This window comes from Phocoena phocoena, chromosome 1 (assembly GCF_963924675.1).
Source record: "Phocoena phocoena chromosome 1, mPhoPho1.1, whole genome shotgun sequence".
Taxonomy (NCBI): domain Eukaryota; kingdom Metazoa; phylum Chordata; class Mammalia; order Artiodactyla; family Phocoenidae; genus Phocoena; species Phocoena phocoena.
Window position 1 is genome coordinate 37,082,325 of NC_089219.1, and position 16,979 is coordinate 37,099,303.

The 16,979-nt window shown below is 40.0% G+C and overlaps 1 protein-coding gene and 1 pseudogene across 1 annotated transcript in view; one reads left to right on the forward strand and one right to left on the reverse strand.

Annotated features, from left to right (window-relative positions):
* ZSWIM5 (zinc finger SWIM-type containing 5) overlaps positions 1 to 16,979 on the reverse strand; it is a 260,586-nt gene that overhangs the window by 69,144 nt on the left and 174,463 nt on the right. Inside the window, exon 2 of the mRNA XM_065888480.1 lies at positions 3,759 to 4,115. Coding sequence (XP_065744552.1) covers positions 3,759 to 4,115 — 357 coding nt within the window. The remainder of the gene's footprint in view (positions 1 to 3,758; positions 4,116 to 16,979) is intronic.
* Positions 4,377 to 16,979, forward strand: part of LOC136130456 (ubiquitin-conjugating enzyme E2 K pseudogene) — a 154,650-nt pseudogene continuing 142,047 nt past the window's right edge.

Genomic DNA, 16,979 nt, shown 5'->3' on the forward strand with positions numbered 1-16,979 from the left:
TCTATAGGAAGTTTCCTTACCTTTATTTTCCATCACTTAGTTATATATATTTTTTGCCATTATATTTGTAATATTCATTAGTTCTTTCTGTTCTGTGAATTTCTTTTTATAGTATCCAGTTTTTATTTCATGGTTAAAATATCTTCTATTCCTATGATGATATTAATAATAATTTTTCAAGGTTTTCTTCTCTCTGCATAGTCTCTATTTCCCCCAAATTGCTGTTCTATGTTTGTTAGTTCTGGTCTGTATCTTCCACAATATTCAACATTGTTGACCATTTACTTCCTAAAACTCAATTTTATACTTAAAACTCAATTTTATAGTTACTTGCTAGCTTCTCCTCATTTCTCATTCTACTTTGCTAATTCCTACACTGGCCCCTGTTTCATCACCTGTATATGCATGAATACAACAAATAATAAGGATTTGTTGTATTCATCCAACAAATCCTTATTATTTTCCAGGTACCATGCTTGGTGATGGAGACTCAGAAATTTGTAAGACATGGTTCCTGACCTAACTCCTCAAGTTATCGTAATTTTCTCTTGTTATCCAAACTCTCTGTATGGATAAACAGCAACTGAAGACCTAGCCTGGATGCTATATGCCAGAGAATCTCGGGGTATGGAGTTACCAGAGAAAATCACAAACAGAGCATGGAGCAGTGCTAGATGAAGAGTTGGAAAGATAGTCCAAATTGAATCACCAATCCAAAGGGGACAAGGCAAAGTCTAGCTAAAACCACTTACAGGGACTAATAAAAGTTTTCAGGGACATGAGGAGCAGAGCAATACCTGGATCCATTCCTGGGATTAAAAGCAGGTAGCTAGGGGCTTCCCTGGTGGCGCAGTGGTTGGGAATCTGCCTGCCAGCGCAGGAGACACGGGTTCGAGCCCTGGTCTGGGAGGATCCCACATGCCGCGGAGCAGCTGGGCCCGTGCGCCACAACTGCTGAGCCTGCGCTCTGGGGGCCGCGAGCCACAACTACTGAGCCCGCGCCCCTGGAGCCCGTGCTCCACAACAAGAGAAGCCACCGCAATGAGAAGCCCGCGCACTGCAACGGAGAGTAGCCCCCGCTCACCGCAACTAGAGAAAGCCTGCGTGCAGCAACGGAGACCCAACGCAGCCAAAAAATAAAAATAAATAAATTTAAAAAAAAAAAAAAAAAAAAAAAAAAAAAAAAAAAAGCAGGTAGCTAGGGCTTCCCTGGTGGCACAGTGGTTAAGAATCCGCCTGCCAATGCAGGGGACATGAGTTCGAGCCTTGGTCTGGGAAGATCCCACATGCCGTGGAGCAACTAAGCCCATGTGCCACAACTACTGAGACTGCACTCTAGAGCCCATGAGCCACAACTACTGAGCCCGTGTGCCACAACTACTGAAGCCCATGCGCCTAGAGCCCGTGCTCTACAACAAGAGAAGCCATCGCAATGAGAAGCCCACTCACCACAACAAAGAGTAGCCCCTGCTCACCGCAACTAGAGAAAGCCCACATGTAGCAACGAAGACCCAACACAACCAAAATTAAAAAAAAAAAAAAGCAGGTAGCTAGCAGTTTTAGAAATTTTATTCCTGCTTTTTAAAGTCTGTTTTGGTGAAGAGTAGGGCTTGAGAGAGAGGAGAGGGAAGATGTTCTAGGTGTTTATAGATTTAGCAGGGAACAGAAACAGGACTTCAAAGATCATCTCTATGCTAATAACTCCAAAATTCTGACTTTTGTCCTTAGCTCCAGATCCAATACCTAATTTTGTACCAGAAATCTTCACCTAAGTGTTCTACAAGCACCTCAAACTTAAACTGAATTCGTCTTCCTCCTAAATTTATCCCTCCCCTTACGTTCCCTAAGTGAATGGCAACATTATTGTCAAATCCAGCCATCGTAGCTGGACATTCTGGAACTGAGTTTTTTCTCATCTTCCTCTTCTTCACTCCCCACCCATCCTACACACCTGGATGTTGAATCCAGTCCACCTTGCCTCTAAGATATCTCCACTCCTCGCCCTCATCATTTTCAGTATCATTGCCTATATCAGCACTGGTTATTAGAAATATATTAAGAAAGACCTTGTGGAAAACTAGGGAACTTGGGGTAGAAAGCTAATATTAGTCTGGAATAAACACAGGTACAGAAGTAGTAGTTCCTGGGGAAGGTTGAGAATAACATCTCAAGTTCACTCTGGCAGCTTAGACTAATTTCAGACATATAATAAGATGCTGAGATGGGAGGTATAACGAGGAATAAAGATTGCTTCAGCACAGTGGTAAAGGGGAAAGAGGGTTGCTTTGGTGACAGTGGTGATGAACAAGGCAGGTGCAATACAGGCACTCAACCAAGGTGGTTAGTTCAAGAAAAAGGCAAGAGAGCTTGGATATAGGCAAAAATTCTGAGAAAGAGCTAGTGGGAATGATGCATGAAAGTAGGTCATAACCCAGCTGTGGTGTTACAGACCTGGAGCTGAACTCAGGTCCCTAAGAACTCTAGACTTAAGGAGGTCATAGAAATAGAACAGGCTCCCTATGTGGGAAAAGAAGATATATATATATATATATATATATATATATATATATATATATATATAGTTACTCTTTAACAGTATCTCTCAAATAGAGCTCAGTTACCATGTAAACACTACAACTTTGAGGATAAAACAACAGAAGATTATTTCGGCTAGTTAGCGAGAGTTCCTGGAAGCCTGTCTGACTATCCTTATTTCTGAGGAGTGGTGAGGCTGTGTGTAGGACTTGATTAGCTCTATTGGGCAACTGGGAAAAGCAGGCCCTTTGGCACATACTATAGTATTATACAGGCCATTCATCTGGCCTCACTGCCTTGTTCACACTAATACCAAAGTTTCTTCTAAAAATAGAGAGGTAGTATAGAGAAGCATTAAAAACCTGAGTTCTGAAATCAGGTGAGCCTAGGTTATAAATAATTTCCTTATTTATAAAATGGAAATGGTTATAATACCTACCTCACAGAGTAGTTTTGAAAACTAAATGAATTAACATATATAAACATGTATAAAATCTCTTGCATGATGCCTGGAACATAGTAGGACCTAACCAACAAAATGAAAAATTGGCTCATATAGCTCCTCTTCTCAAAATTCTTCAACGGTTTCCTGTGATTAAATATCTACAACCTGGCTTCATAATAAATGCAAGCATTTATTTCAGACTTAGCTGTCTTTTCTACTAGATTATAAGCTATTTGAAGGCAGGAACCATGTCTGTTTTATGCTCTCAACAATCAGCGCTACCACTTGCACAGTGTAGGTACTCAACATATCCTTGTTGAATGAGTAAGTGAACATAATATCTTTCCCCATTCATAAACCCTCCCATTATATAGCTCATAAACACAATGCTAGCAGATGCTCTTTGGAATAACCCTGATGCTATTCAGGTTCCTGAAATGTTAAGGAATTCTCATATCCATTTCAGTTCACTGAATGGCACTAATTATTTTATGCTTTCTCTCACTCCTGAATATCCCAGGCTCCTGGGGCAGGGATTGTAAGGACAAATGAAGTCCATAAACTAGATCAATATGTAACTCTAACATTCTCTGTCCTTTTTTGCCAAACCTTTATGAGGTGGACAATTGGATTGCTTTAAGAAACAGAGTTAATAAATAGTTTGGATAGAATGAACTGATTAAGGTTGAGTGATTACAATGGCAAATGTATCCCAATCTCTAAACATGCAATAAAGCAACAAAATATATTTTTAGCAACAAAAATGTTGTACAATTACCGTTTACTTGGTTGATTTCGGAGTTGGAGGATAGAATCTCATCTGCCAGCTTCTGTGCAGTAGGAAGAACTTCAGTGTGGTGTGCCGTGATTAAATACTGAATAAACTTTTGTAGCTGGTCCCTATTCATCTGGAAAAGGGTTTCTGAGATAGGAAGACGCAGTTTGACTTGGTCTGGTTTACGGATCCTGTAGAGTGAGAGTGCTACCACATGGGCACAGTAGAATATGTCTTTGTTCCCACAGCCACACGCCACTGAAGTGATTTTGCATCGATCAAAACTGATGGCAACTTTATAAGTCACTGCTGGTTCAGAAGTAGTGGCCGGCTCAGTTACTGTGCCACTGAGATGGAAGCCTAAGGAAACAAAAAAGACATGTTTAGAGATTCTGTAGTAAGAAACCTGAAGGTTTTCATTTTGCATTTAAATTCATAAATTCAGAAACTATTTGCTGAGTATCTCCTACATACACAGTAGGCTCTGTCAAAGGTCAATGAAACCCAGGTATTGCTTTTTTTTAAAACAAATATCTATCTATCTATCTGTTTTGGCTGCGCCGGGTCTTAGTTGAGGCATGCGGGCTCTTAGTTGCGGCTTGCAATCTTCTTAGTTGCAGCATGTGGACTCTTGGCGGCAGGCACGTGGGATCTAGTTCCGCGACCGGGGATCGGACCCGGGCCCCCTGCATTGGAAGTGCGGAGTCTTACCCACTTGACCACCAGGTAAGTCCCCCCAGGTATTGCTCTTAAGAAACACACAATCTAGAAAAAGAGTCTTTACCCTGGAGTCCATGAACCTCCAGAACTAATAAGAAAACTTTTGTTTGTACATATGTACATTCTTCTGGGAGTACATTTCATACCTTTTATCATAGTCTCAAAAAGATTATTCAAGAACCTTGAATAAGTTAAGAACCTCGGTAGTAGATTTTGAGCTCTTTGCGGCCAAAGACAAGTCTACAAATAATGTCAGTACAATCTAGAGTAAGGTGAGCATTATAAACGAGAGAAATCAAAAGAATGCCACAAGGAAAGACAAGGAAGATAAGGGCAACATTTCTTCCTCAAAACAAACACTTCCAAAACGGTAACCACGTGGAATACTTAAAAGGCAAGAAGCCTCATAAGTCGTAGAAAGCAGAGAGCTTGGTACAATGAGACTATGCAGTGTTAACCTCCACTCACTAGCACACAGCACCAATAATTTTGAAATGTAGAGAGAATACATTTTTAAGTTACAACTAAACTGAAAAAAGTTAAATCCAATAGAAAATTCATTCTATAATAACTTTATTCTTTAAATATGATTCTTCTTTGACAAAATATGTATTCAAACAATCATTCAACAAAAGTTTAATAAGACTTTAAGTAACAAACTTTTTTTTTTTTTTTTTACAGTACACGGGCCTCTCACTGTTGCGGCCTCTCCCGTTGCGGGGCACAGGCTCCGGAGGCGCAGGCCCAGCGGCCATGGCTCACGGGCCCAGCCGCTCCGCGGCATGTGGGATCCTCCCCAACCGGGGCACGAACCCACGTCCCCTGCATCGGCAGGCGGACTCTCAAGCACTGCGCCACCAGGGAAGGCCCAGTAACAAACTTTTTTTTAAGTATCCCTGTTAGCCTAGGGATGCTAACACGAAAAGGAGAGGAATATCAAATATTTGTGAAGCACCTATTATGTAGCAGAACTGTGTTGGGTGCATTTAATAATTTGTCATAACAACCTTATGAAGTTGGTATTATTTTCCTTATTTTAAAGGTATGTAAACTGAGGCTCAGAGGTGAAGGAATTTGCCCAAGGGCCCTCAGCTGGAAAGTGATAGACCTAGGATTTGGAGTCAGGTCTGACTGACTCCAAAGTTTATTTTCTTTTATTTATACTACACTACCTCTGAAAATGCCATGACAAAGTCCTTATCCTCAAAAACCACAGACAAATAAATGATTACAATATAATATACCAAATGGTATAGTAGAGACAGGAACAAAGGTGAAGCTAATTTCATAGATTTTCTTGTTTTACTGCACTCCACACTGTGAATAGGAAAGCAATTTAAAATAATCTTATATTTGCTGGAGAAATATTTGCCAAATAATAAAAGGTGCATATGTTAGTTTCAGAGCTACCATCGTGACCTGGCGGAATTAAAAAATGAGGAGAAAAAACATTCCAAAGTTCAAGTTTCAGATAATTATGGCTAATTAAAGTAAGAATAAGTCCTAAACTTATAAGCATACCCATAAAATCTAGCAAAATTAACATTACTAAAGGCATATTTAGGTCCAATCCAAAGAAAGGTGCACATTACTGAAAAAGTTAATATTAATTTCCAGAGTAAGAAAAATATCAAAATTAATTTGCTAACTTCATAGCTTTCAGGTATATTAACTTCACAGAGGCTTTTTCTCAGTTAAACTTAGTTGCAGATTTAAAAATACTGATTGTCATTTGTTCAAAGCAAAGTAGAAAAGTTATACTTAAATGTGATTAAGTATGGCTAAAGACTGCCTTCACTTTAGAACTAAGGAAGAGAACCTTCTGCAGAGTTGAGAAGTAACTCTTCTCCAGATTTCTATCCCCTGGACATAGCCAGTAGAATAACACAACAGAGAGCACATTACACTACGAATTAGGCAGCCACGATCTGTTATTTACTATGTAGTTTTGGGCGACTGACTCACTTTACAATTTTGAGCCTAAGCTTCCTCCTTAATAAGGTGGGGATAATAATCCTTGCTCTGCCTAGCTCTTAAAAGTGCTTTGTCAAACTGTAAATGTCCTACAGATTTATTATTCATGCTTTTATGCAGTTTTTGTTAATGGGTCTTCATGTCAAGGGCATGAGACAACTTCCCCAGTGGCCAAGTTTCACAGTGGTTGAAAATCAGGGGCTAAGAAAGTACATTTTTTATTTCCCTCAGGCCCTCAGGAGTATTTAGTATATTCTTGAGAAATGACTTAAGTCCTGATGAAAAGAGACCCAATAGAAGGACTACTTTATTTTTTTACTTTTATTTTAAATTAATTAATTAATTTTTGGCTGTGTTGGGTCTTCCGTTGCTGCGCACAGGCTTTCTCTAGTTGTGGTGAGCCGGGGGCTATTCTTCGTTGTGATGCGTGGGCTTCTCATTGCAGTGGCTTCTCTTGTTGTGGAGCACGGGCTCTAGGAGCACAGGCTTCAGTCGTTGTGGCACGCGGGCTCAGTAGTTGTGGCTCACGGTCTCTAGAGTGCAGGTTCTGTAGTCGTGGTGCATGGACTTAGTTGCTCCGTGGCATGTGGGAGCTTCCCAGACCAGGGCTAGAATCCACATCCCCTGCACTGGCAGGCGGATTCCTAACCACTGCGCAACCAGGGAAGTCCCTAGAAGAACTACTTTAAAATTTCAAATAAGATAATGATGCCAGTGTGGGAAAACGTTAGGTTCCAAGCCTTTGAATCTAAAAGTTGAGTATAAACATTTCTACTTGTTTGGGGGCACTTGGCCTGTAGCACAGTCTCTGAACCCAATTCTGTCATTCCTTTCCTGCATGAAAATGAATAAGAATATTGGTTAGAGTTGGGACAGAAACTATGGGTATCTTATTAAGATGTAAGCCACATGAGGGCTTTCTCTGTATACTGCTTACTGTGAAAAAGCAAAATCACTATGGCTGCACTATGAAAAACAGATCAGGGCTTCACTGGTGGAGCAGTGGTTGAGAATCTGCCTGCCAATGCAGGGGACACAGGTTCGAGCCCTGGTCTGGGAAGATCCTACATGCCGTGGAGCAACTGGGCCTGTGAGCCACAACTACTGAGCCTGCACGTCTGGAGCCTGTCCTCCACAAGAGAGGCTGTGACAGTGAGAGGCCCGCGCACCGTGATGAAGAGTGGCCCCCGCTCACTGCAACTAGAGAAAGCCCTCACACAGAAACGAAGACCCAACACAGGCAAAAATAAATAAATAAATAAATTTATGGGAAAAAACCAAACAAAAAACAGATTGGACCTCGGCCTCCATATTTTTAAGATGAGAGGCTGGCCTAGAAGACCTCCAAGGTTCTATCTAGCACAGATATATTATGATTTCATAGTAACTATCACTAAATCTTATTATCTTTTCTAGAACCAGGGTACTTTTGGGATTTAAAATAATAATAGCTAAACTTTATGAGTGCCTCCTATGTGTTCGGCTCTGTTCTAAGTACTTTACATGCATTAACTCATTAAATTTTCACAATTTTTATGAATTTGATAGTAGGTATAATGGTAAGCTTTATGTGTCAATTTGACTAGGCTACAGAACCCAGTTATTCAATCAAATACTAATTAATCTGGGTGTTGCTGTGGAGGTGTTTTGTAGATGTGATTAACATCTACAATCAGCTGACTTTAACTAAAGGAAATTATCCTTAATAATGTGGGTGGGTCTTGTTCAATCAGCTGAAAGGCCTTACAGGCAAAACTGAGGTTTCTCTGTGAAAGAAGAAATTTTGCCTTAAGACTATAGCATCAGATTCTGACCAAGAATTTCCAGCCTGATGGCCTGGAAATGTATACTATATACGTATATACAGTTATCTCCTACTGATTCTGTTTCTCTGGAAAACCCTGACTGGTTACTATTATTATTCCCATTTTATGTATGAGGAAACAAGCACAGAGAGGTTAAGTAACTTGCTCAAGGTCATTCTGCTAGTAAGTGGCAAAGCCAAGATACACAGCCAGCAGTCTGGCTCAAAAGCCCATACTCTGAACTATTACATTATACTGTCTCTGTATAATACTGTGTTGTATGGCAATCAATACCATATTTATATAAACTGTAAAACAACTATAAAACTAGAAACATTATTAGAAAATAATTTCTATGTTTACTGAAATTCTACAATTTCAATTTCAATTTTTATAGCATTGGTAATGGTTTGAACTTCTAGCTTAATCTGGAATTAGAGACAAAATGTTGAATATCAATTTAGATTCCATCTGTCTCCACAGCAGGTCAATGTTAAAACAACTGAGAAACTTTCTGAAAAATATTTTTCAAAAGTTAGTTAGACATGGCTCCCTAGGGGCTTTGATTAAGGTCCATGATGCTCTTGGGATCATGTTCATTTGAGTTAGGTAAATCTTTGGGCTCCACCAGCTGTATTAACAGCGGTATAGCTCATGCTCCAGGCCTAAGCCCATTTGAAAGGCAGAAGGTTCTGGGTGGCTCCGTGGAAGTTTCCTTGCTGGGAGTTCCTTTTTCCCTTATTATAACCTAGTAACACTATTTTCAAGATTAATTACTCCTGAGAATAAAGCTACATAGAGGTTCAATGTAGTATTTCTTTCCCATTGCAAACCTAACTGCCATCAATAATCTGCTGATTTAAGCAAACATGTAGAAGCCTAATTTTAAAAAATTTCTGGCAAGAGTAAGACGCGGAGATCACCTTCCTCCCCACAGATACACCAAAAATACATCTACACGTGGAACAACTCCTACAGAACACCTACTGAACGCTGGCAAAAGACCTCAGACCTCCCAAAAGGCAAGAAACCCCGCAAGTACCTGGGTAGGGAAAAAGAAAAAAGAATAAACAGAGACAAAAGGATAGGGACAGGACCTGCACCAGTGGGAGGGAGCTGTGAAGGAGGAAAGGTTTCCACACACTAAGAAGCCCCTTCGTGGGCGGAGACTGCGGGTGGTGGAGGGGGAATGCTTCGGAGCCGCGGAGGAGAGCACAGCAACAGCGGTGCGGGGGACAAAGCGGAGAGATTCCCGCACAGAGGATCGGTGCCGACCGTAACTCACCAGCCCGAGAGGCTTCTCTGCTCCCCCGCCGGGGTGGGCGGGGCTGGGAGCTGAGGCTCGGGCTTCATTCGGAGCACAGGGAGAGGACTGGGGTTGGCGGCGTGAGCACTGCCTGCAGGGGGTTAGTGCGCCACAGCTAGCCGGGAGAGAGTCCGGGGAAAAGTCCGGACCTACCGAAGAGGCAAGAGACTTTTTCTTCCCTCTGTTTCCTGGTGCGCGAGGAGAGGGGATTAAGAACGCTGCTTAAAGGAGCTCCAGAGAAGGGCGTGAGCCACGGCTAACAGCGCGGACCCCAGAGACGGGCTTGAGATGCTAAGGCTGCTGCTGCCACCACCAAGAAGCCTGTGTGCGAGCACAGGTCACTATCCACACCCCCTTCCGGGGAACCTGTGCAGCCCGCCACTGCCAGGGTCCCGTGATCCAGGGACAACTCCCCCGGGAGAACGCATGGCGCACCTCAGGCTGGTGCAACATCACGCCGGCCTCTGCTGCCGCACGCTCGCCCCGCACTCCGTGCCCCTCCCTCCCCCAGGCCTGAGTGAGCCAGAGCCCCTGAATCAGCGGCTCCTTTAACCCCTTCCTGTCTGAGCGAAGAACAGACGCCCTCCAGCGACCTACACGCAGAGGCAGGGCCAAATCCAAAACTGAGCCCCTGAGAGCTGTGAGAACAAAGAAGAGAAAGGGAAATTTCTCCCAGCAGCCTCAGAAGCAGCGGATTAAAGCTCTACAATCAACTTGATGTACCCTGCATCTGTGGAATACATGAATAGACAACGAACCATCCCAAATTAAGGAGGTGGACTTTGAGAGCAAGATTTATGATTTTTTCCCCTTTTCCTCCTTTTGTGAGTGTGTATGTGCATGCTTCTGTGTGAGATTTTGTCTGTATACCTTTGCTTCCACCATTTGTCCGAGGGTTCTATCCGTCTGTTTTTTAAAAAATATTTTTCTTAATAATTACTTTTTATTTTAATAACTTTATTTTATTTTAATCTTCTTTCTTTCTTTCCTTCCTTCCCTCCTTTAGACAACAAATCATCCCAAATTGAGGAGGTGGACTTCGAGAGCAAGATTTATGATTTTTTCCCCTTTTCCTCTTTTTGTGAGTGTGTATGTGTATGCTTCTGTGTGAGATTTTGTCTGTATAGCTTTGCTTCCACCATTTGCCCCAGGGTTTTCTATCCATCCGTTTTTTTTTTTTTTTTTTTGGTTTTTTTCTCTTAATAATTATTTTTTTATTTTAATGACTTTATTATATTTTATCTTTATTTTATTTTACTTTAATCTTCTTTCTTTCTTTTTTTCTTTCCTTCCCTCCTTCCTTCCATCCTCTCTCCCTCCCTCCCTCCTTTCTTTCTTTCTTCCTACTTCTACTAATTCTTTCTTTCTACTTTTTCCTTTTCCTTCTGAGCCGTGTGGATGAAAGGCTCTTGGTGCTGCAGCCAGGAGTTAGTGCTGTACCTCTGAGGTGGGAGAGCCAACTTCAGGACACTGGTCCACAAGACACCTCCCAGCTCCACATAATATCAAATGGCGAAAATCTCCCAGAGACCTCCATCTCAACACAAGTACTCAGCTTCACTCAACGACCAGCAAGCTACGGTGCTGGACATCCAATGCCAAACAACTAGCAAGACAGGAACACAACCCCATCCATTAGCACAGAGGCTGCCCCAAATCATAATAAGTCCACAGACACCCCAAACACACCACCAGACGTGGACCTGCCCACCAGAAAGACAAGATCCAGCCTCATCCACCGGAACACAGGCACTAGTCCCCTCCACCAGGAAGCCTACACAACCCACTGAACCAACCTTAGCCACTGGGGACAGACACCAAAAACAACAGGAACTACGAACCTGCAGCCTGCAAAAAGGAGAACCCAAACACAGTAAGATAAGCAAAATGAGAAGACAGAAAAACACACAGCAGATGAAGGAGCAAGGTAAAAACCCACCAGACCTAACAAATGAAGAGGAAATAGGCAGTCTACCTGAAAAAAATTCAGAATAATGATAGTAAACATGATCCAAAATCTTGGAAATAGAATAGACAAAATGCAAGAAACATTTAACAAGGACCTAGAAGAACTAAAAATGAAACAAATAATGATGAACAACACAATAAATGAAATGAAAAATACTCTAGATGGGATCAATAGCAGAATACCTGAGGCAGAAGAACGGATAAGTGACCAGGAAGATAAAATAGTGGAAATAACTACTGCAGAGAAGAATAAAGAAAAAAGAATGAAAAGAACTGAGGATAGTCTCCAAGACCTCTGGGACAACATTAAACGCACCAACATTCGAATTATAGGGGTTCCAGAAGAAGAAGAGAAAAAGAAATGGACTGAGAAAATATTTGAAGAGATTATAGTTGAAAACTTCCCTAATATGGGAAAGGAAATAGTTAATCAAGTCCAGGAAGCACAGAGAGTCCCATACAGGATAAATCCAAGGAGAAATACGCCAAGACATATTAATCAAACTGTCAAAAATTAAATACAAAGAAAACATATTAAAAGCAGCAAGGGAAAAACAACAAATAACACACAAGGGAATCCCCATAAGGTTAACAGCTGACCTTTCAGCAGAAACTCTGCAAGCCAGAAGGGACTGGCAGGACATATTTAAAGTGATGAAGGAGAAAAACCTGCAAAGAAGATTACTCTACCCAGCAAGGATGTCATTCAGATTTGATGGAGAAATTAAAACCTTTACAGACAAGCAAAAGCTAAGAGAATTCACCACCACCAAACCAGCTTTACAACAAATGCTAAAGGAAATTCTCTAGGCAAGAAACATAAGAGAAGGAAAAGACCTACAATAATGAACCCCAAACAATTAAGAAAATGGGAATAGAAACATACATATCAATAATTATCTTAAATGTAAATGGACTAAATTCTCCCACCAAAAGACACAGATTGGCTGAATGGATACAAAAACAAGACCCATATATTTGCTGTCTACAAGAGACCCACCTCAGACTTAGAGACACATACAGACTGAAAGTAAGGGGATGGAAAAAGATATTTCATGCAAATGGAAACCAAAAGGAAGCTGGAGTAGCAATTCTCATATCAGACAAAATAGACTTTAAAATAAAGACTATTAGAAGAGACAAAGGACACTACATAATGATCAAGGGATCGATCCAAGAAGAAGATAAAACAATTATAAATATTTATGCACCCAACATAGGAGTACCTCAATACATAAAGCAAATGCTAACAGCCATAAAAGGGGAAATCAACAGTAACACATTCAGAGTAGGGGACTTTAACACCCCACTTTCACCAATGGACAGATCATCCAAAATGAAAATAAATAAGGAAACACAAGCTTTAGATGATACATTAAACAAGATGGACTTAATTGATATGTATAGGACATTCTATCCAAAAAAACCCAGAATACACATTTTTCTCTAGTGCTCATGGAACATTCTCCAGGATAGATCATATCTTGGGTCACAAACCAAGCCTTGGTAAATTTAAGAAAATTGAAATTGTATCAAGTATCTTTTCCGCCCACAACGTTATGAGACTAGATATCAATTACAGGAAAAGATCTGTAAAAAATACAAACACATGGAGGCTAAACAATACACTACTTAATAACGAAGTGATCACTGAAGATATCAGAGAGGAAATTAAAAAATACCTATAAACAAATGACAATGGAGACACGACAACCCAAAATCTATGGGATGCAGCAAAAGCAGTTCTAAGAGGGAAGTTTATAGCAATACAATCCTACCTTAAGAAACAGGAAACATCTCGAATAAACAACCTAAACTTGCACCTAAAGCAATTAGATAAATAAGAACAAAAAACCCCCAAAGTTAGCAGAAGGAAGTAAATCATAAAAATCAGATCAGAAATAAATGAAAAAGAAATGAAGGAAACTATAGCAAAGATCAATAAAACTAAAAGCTGGTTCTTTGAGAAGATAAACAAAATTGATAAACCACTAGCCAGACTCATCAAGAAAAAAAGGGAGAAGACTCAAATCAATAGAATTAGAAATGAAAAAGGAGAAGTAACAACTGACACTACAGGAATACAAAAGATCATGAGAGATTATTACAAGCAACTCTATGACAATAAAATGGACAACCTGGAAGAAATGGACAAATTCTTACAAAGGCACAACCTGCCAAGACTGAATCAGGAAGAAATAGAAAATATGAACAGACCAATCACAAGCACTGAAATTGAACCTGTGATTAAAAATCTTCCAACAAACAAAAGCCCAGGACCAGATGGCTTCACAGGCGAATTCTATCAAACATTTAGAGAAGAGCTAACACCTATCCTTCTCAAACTCTTCCAAAATATAGCAGAGGGAGGAACACTCCCAAACTCCTTCTATGAGGCCACCATCACCCTGATACCAAAACCAGACAAGGATGTCACAAAGAAACAAAACTATAGGCCAATATCACGGATGAACATAGATGCAAAAATCCTCAACAAAATACTAGCAAACAGAATCCAACAGCACATTAAACGGATCATACACCATGATCAAGTGGGGTTTATTCCAGGAATGCAAGGATTCTTCAATATATGCAAATCAATCAACGTGATACACCATATTAACAAATTGAAGGAGAAAAACCATATGATTATCTCAATAGATGCAGAGAAAGCTTTTGACAAAATTTAACACCCATTTATGATAAAAACCCTGCAGAAAGTAGGCACAGAGGGAACTTTCCTCAACATAATAAAGGCCATATATGTCAAACCCAGAGCCAACATCGTCCTCAATGGTGAAAAACTGAAAGCATTTCCACTAAGATCAGGAACAAGACAAGGTTGCCCACTCTCACCACTATTATTCAACAGAGTTTTGGAAGTTTTAGCCACAGCAATCAGAGAAGAAAAGGAAATAAAAGGAATCCAAATCGGAAAAGAAGAAGTAAAGCTGTCACTATTTGCAGATGACATGATACTATACATAGAGAATCCTAAAGATGCTACCAGAAAACTACTAGAGCTAATCAATGAATTTGGTAAAGTAGCAGGATTCAAAATTAATGCACAGAAATCTCAGGCATTCCTATACACTAATGATGAAAAATCTGAAAGTGAAATCAAGAAAACACTCCCATTTACCATTGCAACAAAAAGAATAAAATACCTAGGAATAAACCTACCTAAGGAGACGAAAGACCTGTATGCAGAAAATTATAAGACACTAATGAAAGAAATTAAAGATGATACAAAAAGATGGAGAGATATACCATGTTCTTGGATTGGAAGAATAAATATTGTGAAAATGACTCTACTACCCAAAGCAATCTACAGATTCAATGCAATCCCTATCAAACTGCCACTGGCATTTTTCACAGAACTAGAACAAAAAATTTCACAATTTGTATGGCAACATAAAAGACCCCAAATAGCCAAAGCAATCTTGAGAACGAAAAACGGAGCTGGAGGAATCAGGCTCCCTGACTTCAGACTATACTACAAAGCTACAGTAATCAAGACAGTATGGTACTGGCACAAAAATAGAAAGATCAATGGAACAGGATAGAAAGCCCAGAGATAAACCCACGCACATATGGACACCTTATCTTTGATAAAGAAGGCAGGAATCTACAGTGGAGAAAGGACAGCCTCTTCAATAAGTGGTGCTGGGAAAACTGGACAGGTACATGTAAAAGTATGAGATTAGATCACTCCCTAACACCATACACACAAATAAGCTCAAAATGGATTAAAGACCTAAATATAAGGCCAGAAACTATCAAACTCTTAGAGGAAGACAAAGGCAGGACACTCTATGACATAAATCACAGCAAGATCCTTTTTGACCCACCTCCTAGAGAAATGGAAATAAAACCAAAAATAAACAAATGGGACCTAATGAAACTTAAAAGCTTTTGCACAGCAAAGGACACCATAAAGAAGACCAAAAGACAACCCTCAGAATGGGAGAAAATATTTGCAAATGAAGCAACTGACAAAGGATTAATCTCCAAAATTTATAAGCAGCTCATGCAGCTTAATAACAAAAAAACAACAACCCACTCCAAAAATGGGCAGAAGACCTAAATAGACATTTCTCCAAAGAAGATATACAGATTGCCAACAAACACATGAAAGAATGCTCAACATCACTAATCATTAGAGAAATGCAAATCAAAACTACAATGAGATATCATCTCACACCAGTCAGAATGGCCATCATCTAAAAATCTAGAAACAATAAATGCTGGAGAGGGTGTGGAGAAAAGGGAACCTTCTTGCACTGTTGGTGGGAATGTGAATTGATACAGCCACTATGGAGAACAGTATGGAGGTTCCTTAAAAAACTACAAATAGAACCACCATATGACCCAGCAATCCCACTACTGGGCATATACCCTGAGAAAACAATAATTCAAAAAGAGTCATGTACCAAAATATTCATTGCAGCTCTATTTACAATAGCCCGGAGATGGAAACAACCTAAGTGTCCATCATCGGATGAATGGATAAAGAAGATGTGGCACATATATACAATGGAATATTACTCAGCCATAAAAAGAAACGAAATTGAGCTATTTGTAATGAGGTGGATAGACCTAGAGTCTGTCATACAGAGTGAAGTAAGTCAGAAAGAGAGAGACAAATACCGTATGTTAACACATATATATGGAATTTAAGAAAAAAAAAATGTCATAAAGAACCTAGGGGTAAAACAGGAATAAAGACACAGACCTACTTGAGAATGGACTTGAGGATATGGGGGGGGGGGAGGGTAAGCTGTGACAAAGTGAGAGAGAGGCATGGATATATATATACTACCAAACGTACGGTAGATAGCTAGTGGGATGCAACCGCATAGCACAGGGAGATCAGCTCGGTGCTTTGTGACCACCTAGAGGGGTGGGATAGGGAGGGTGGGAGGGAGGGAGATGCAAGAGGGAAGAGATATGGGGACATATGTATATGTATAACTGATTCATTTTGTTGTAAAGCAGAAACTAACACACCATTGTAAAGCAATTATACTCCAATAAAGATGTTAAAAAAAAAGAAACATTGCATAATATAAAAAATAAATAAATAATAAAAAATTTCTATTGAATCAGCATGTATTTATTGAATATCCACTGTGTGCTCTTTTTAACTCTTTTATTTGGAGATTTTCATACAAAGAAGTAGAGGGAACGCTGTATAATGAGTCCTCTACATCCATCACTCAGCTTCAACAATTATCAATACAAAGATAAACTTGTTTAACCTTTACCCTCTCCCAGCTCCTTCCCTGTCCGCCTCAATTAATTATATTGAAGTAAATCCCATAAATATCCTTTCATCAGTAAATACCTCGGTATACATTTCTAAAAGACAAGAACTTATTTTTTTTGTGTGTGCCACCTCATGCAGCATGTGGGATCTTAGTTCCCCAACCAGGGATCAAAAACCTGCTA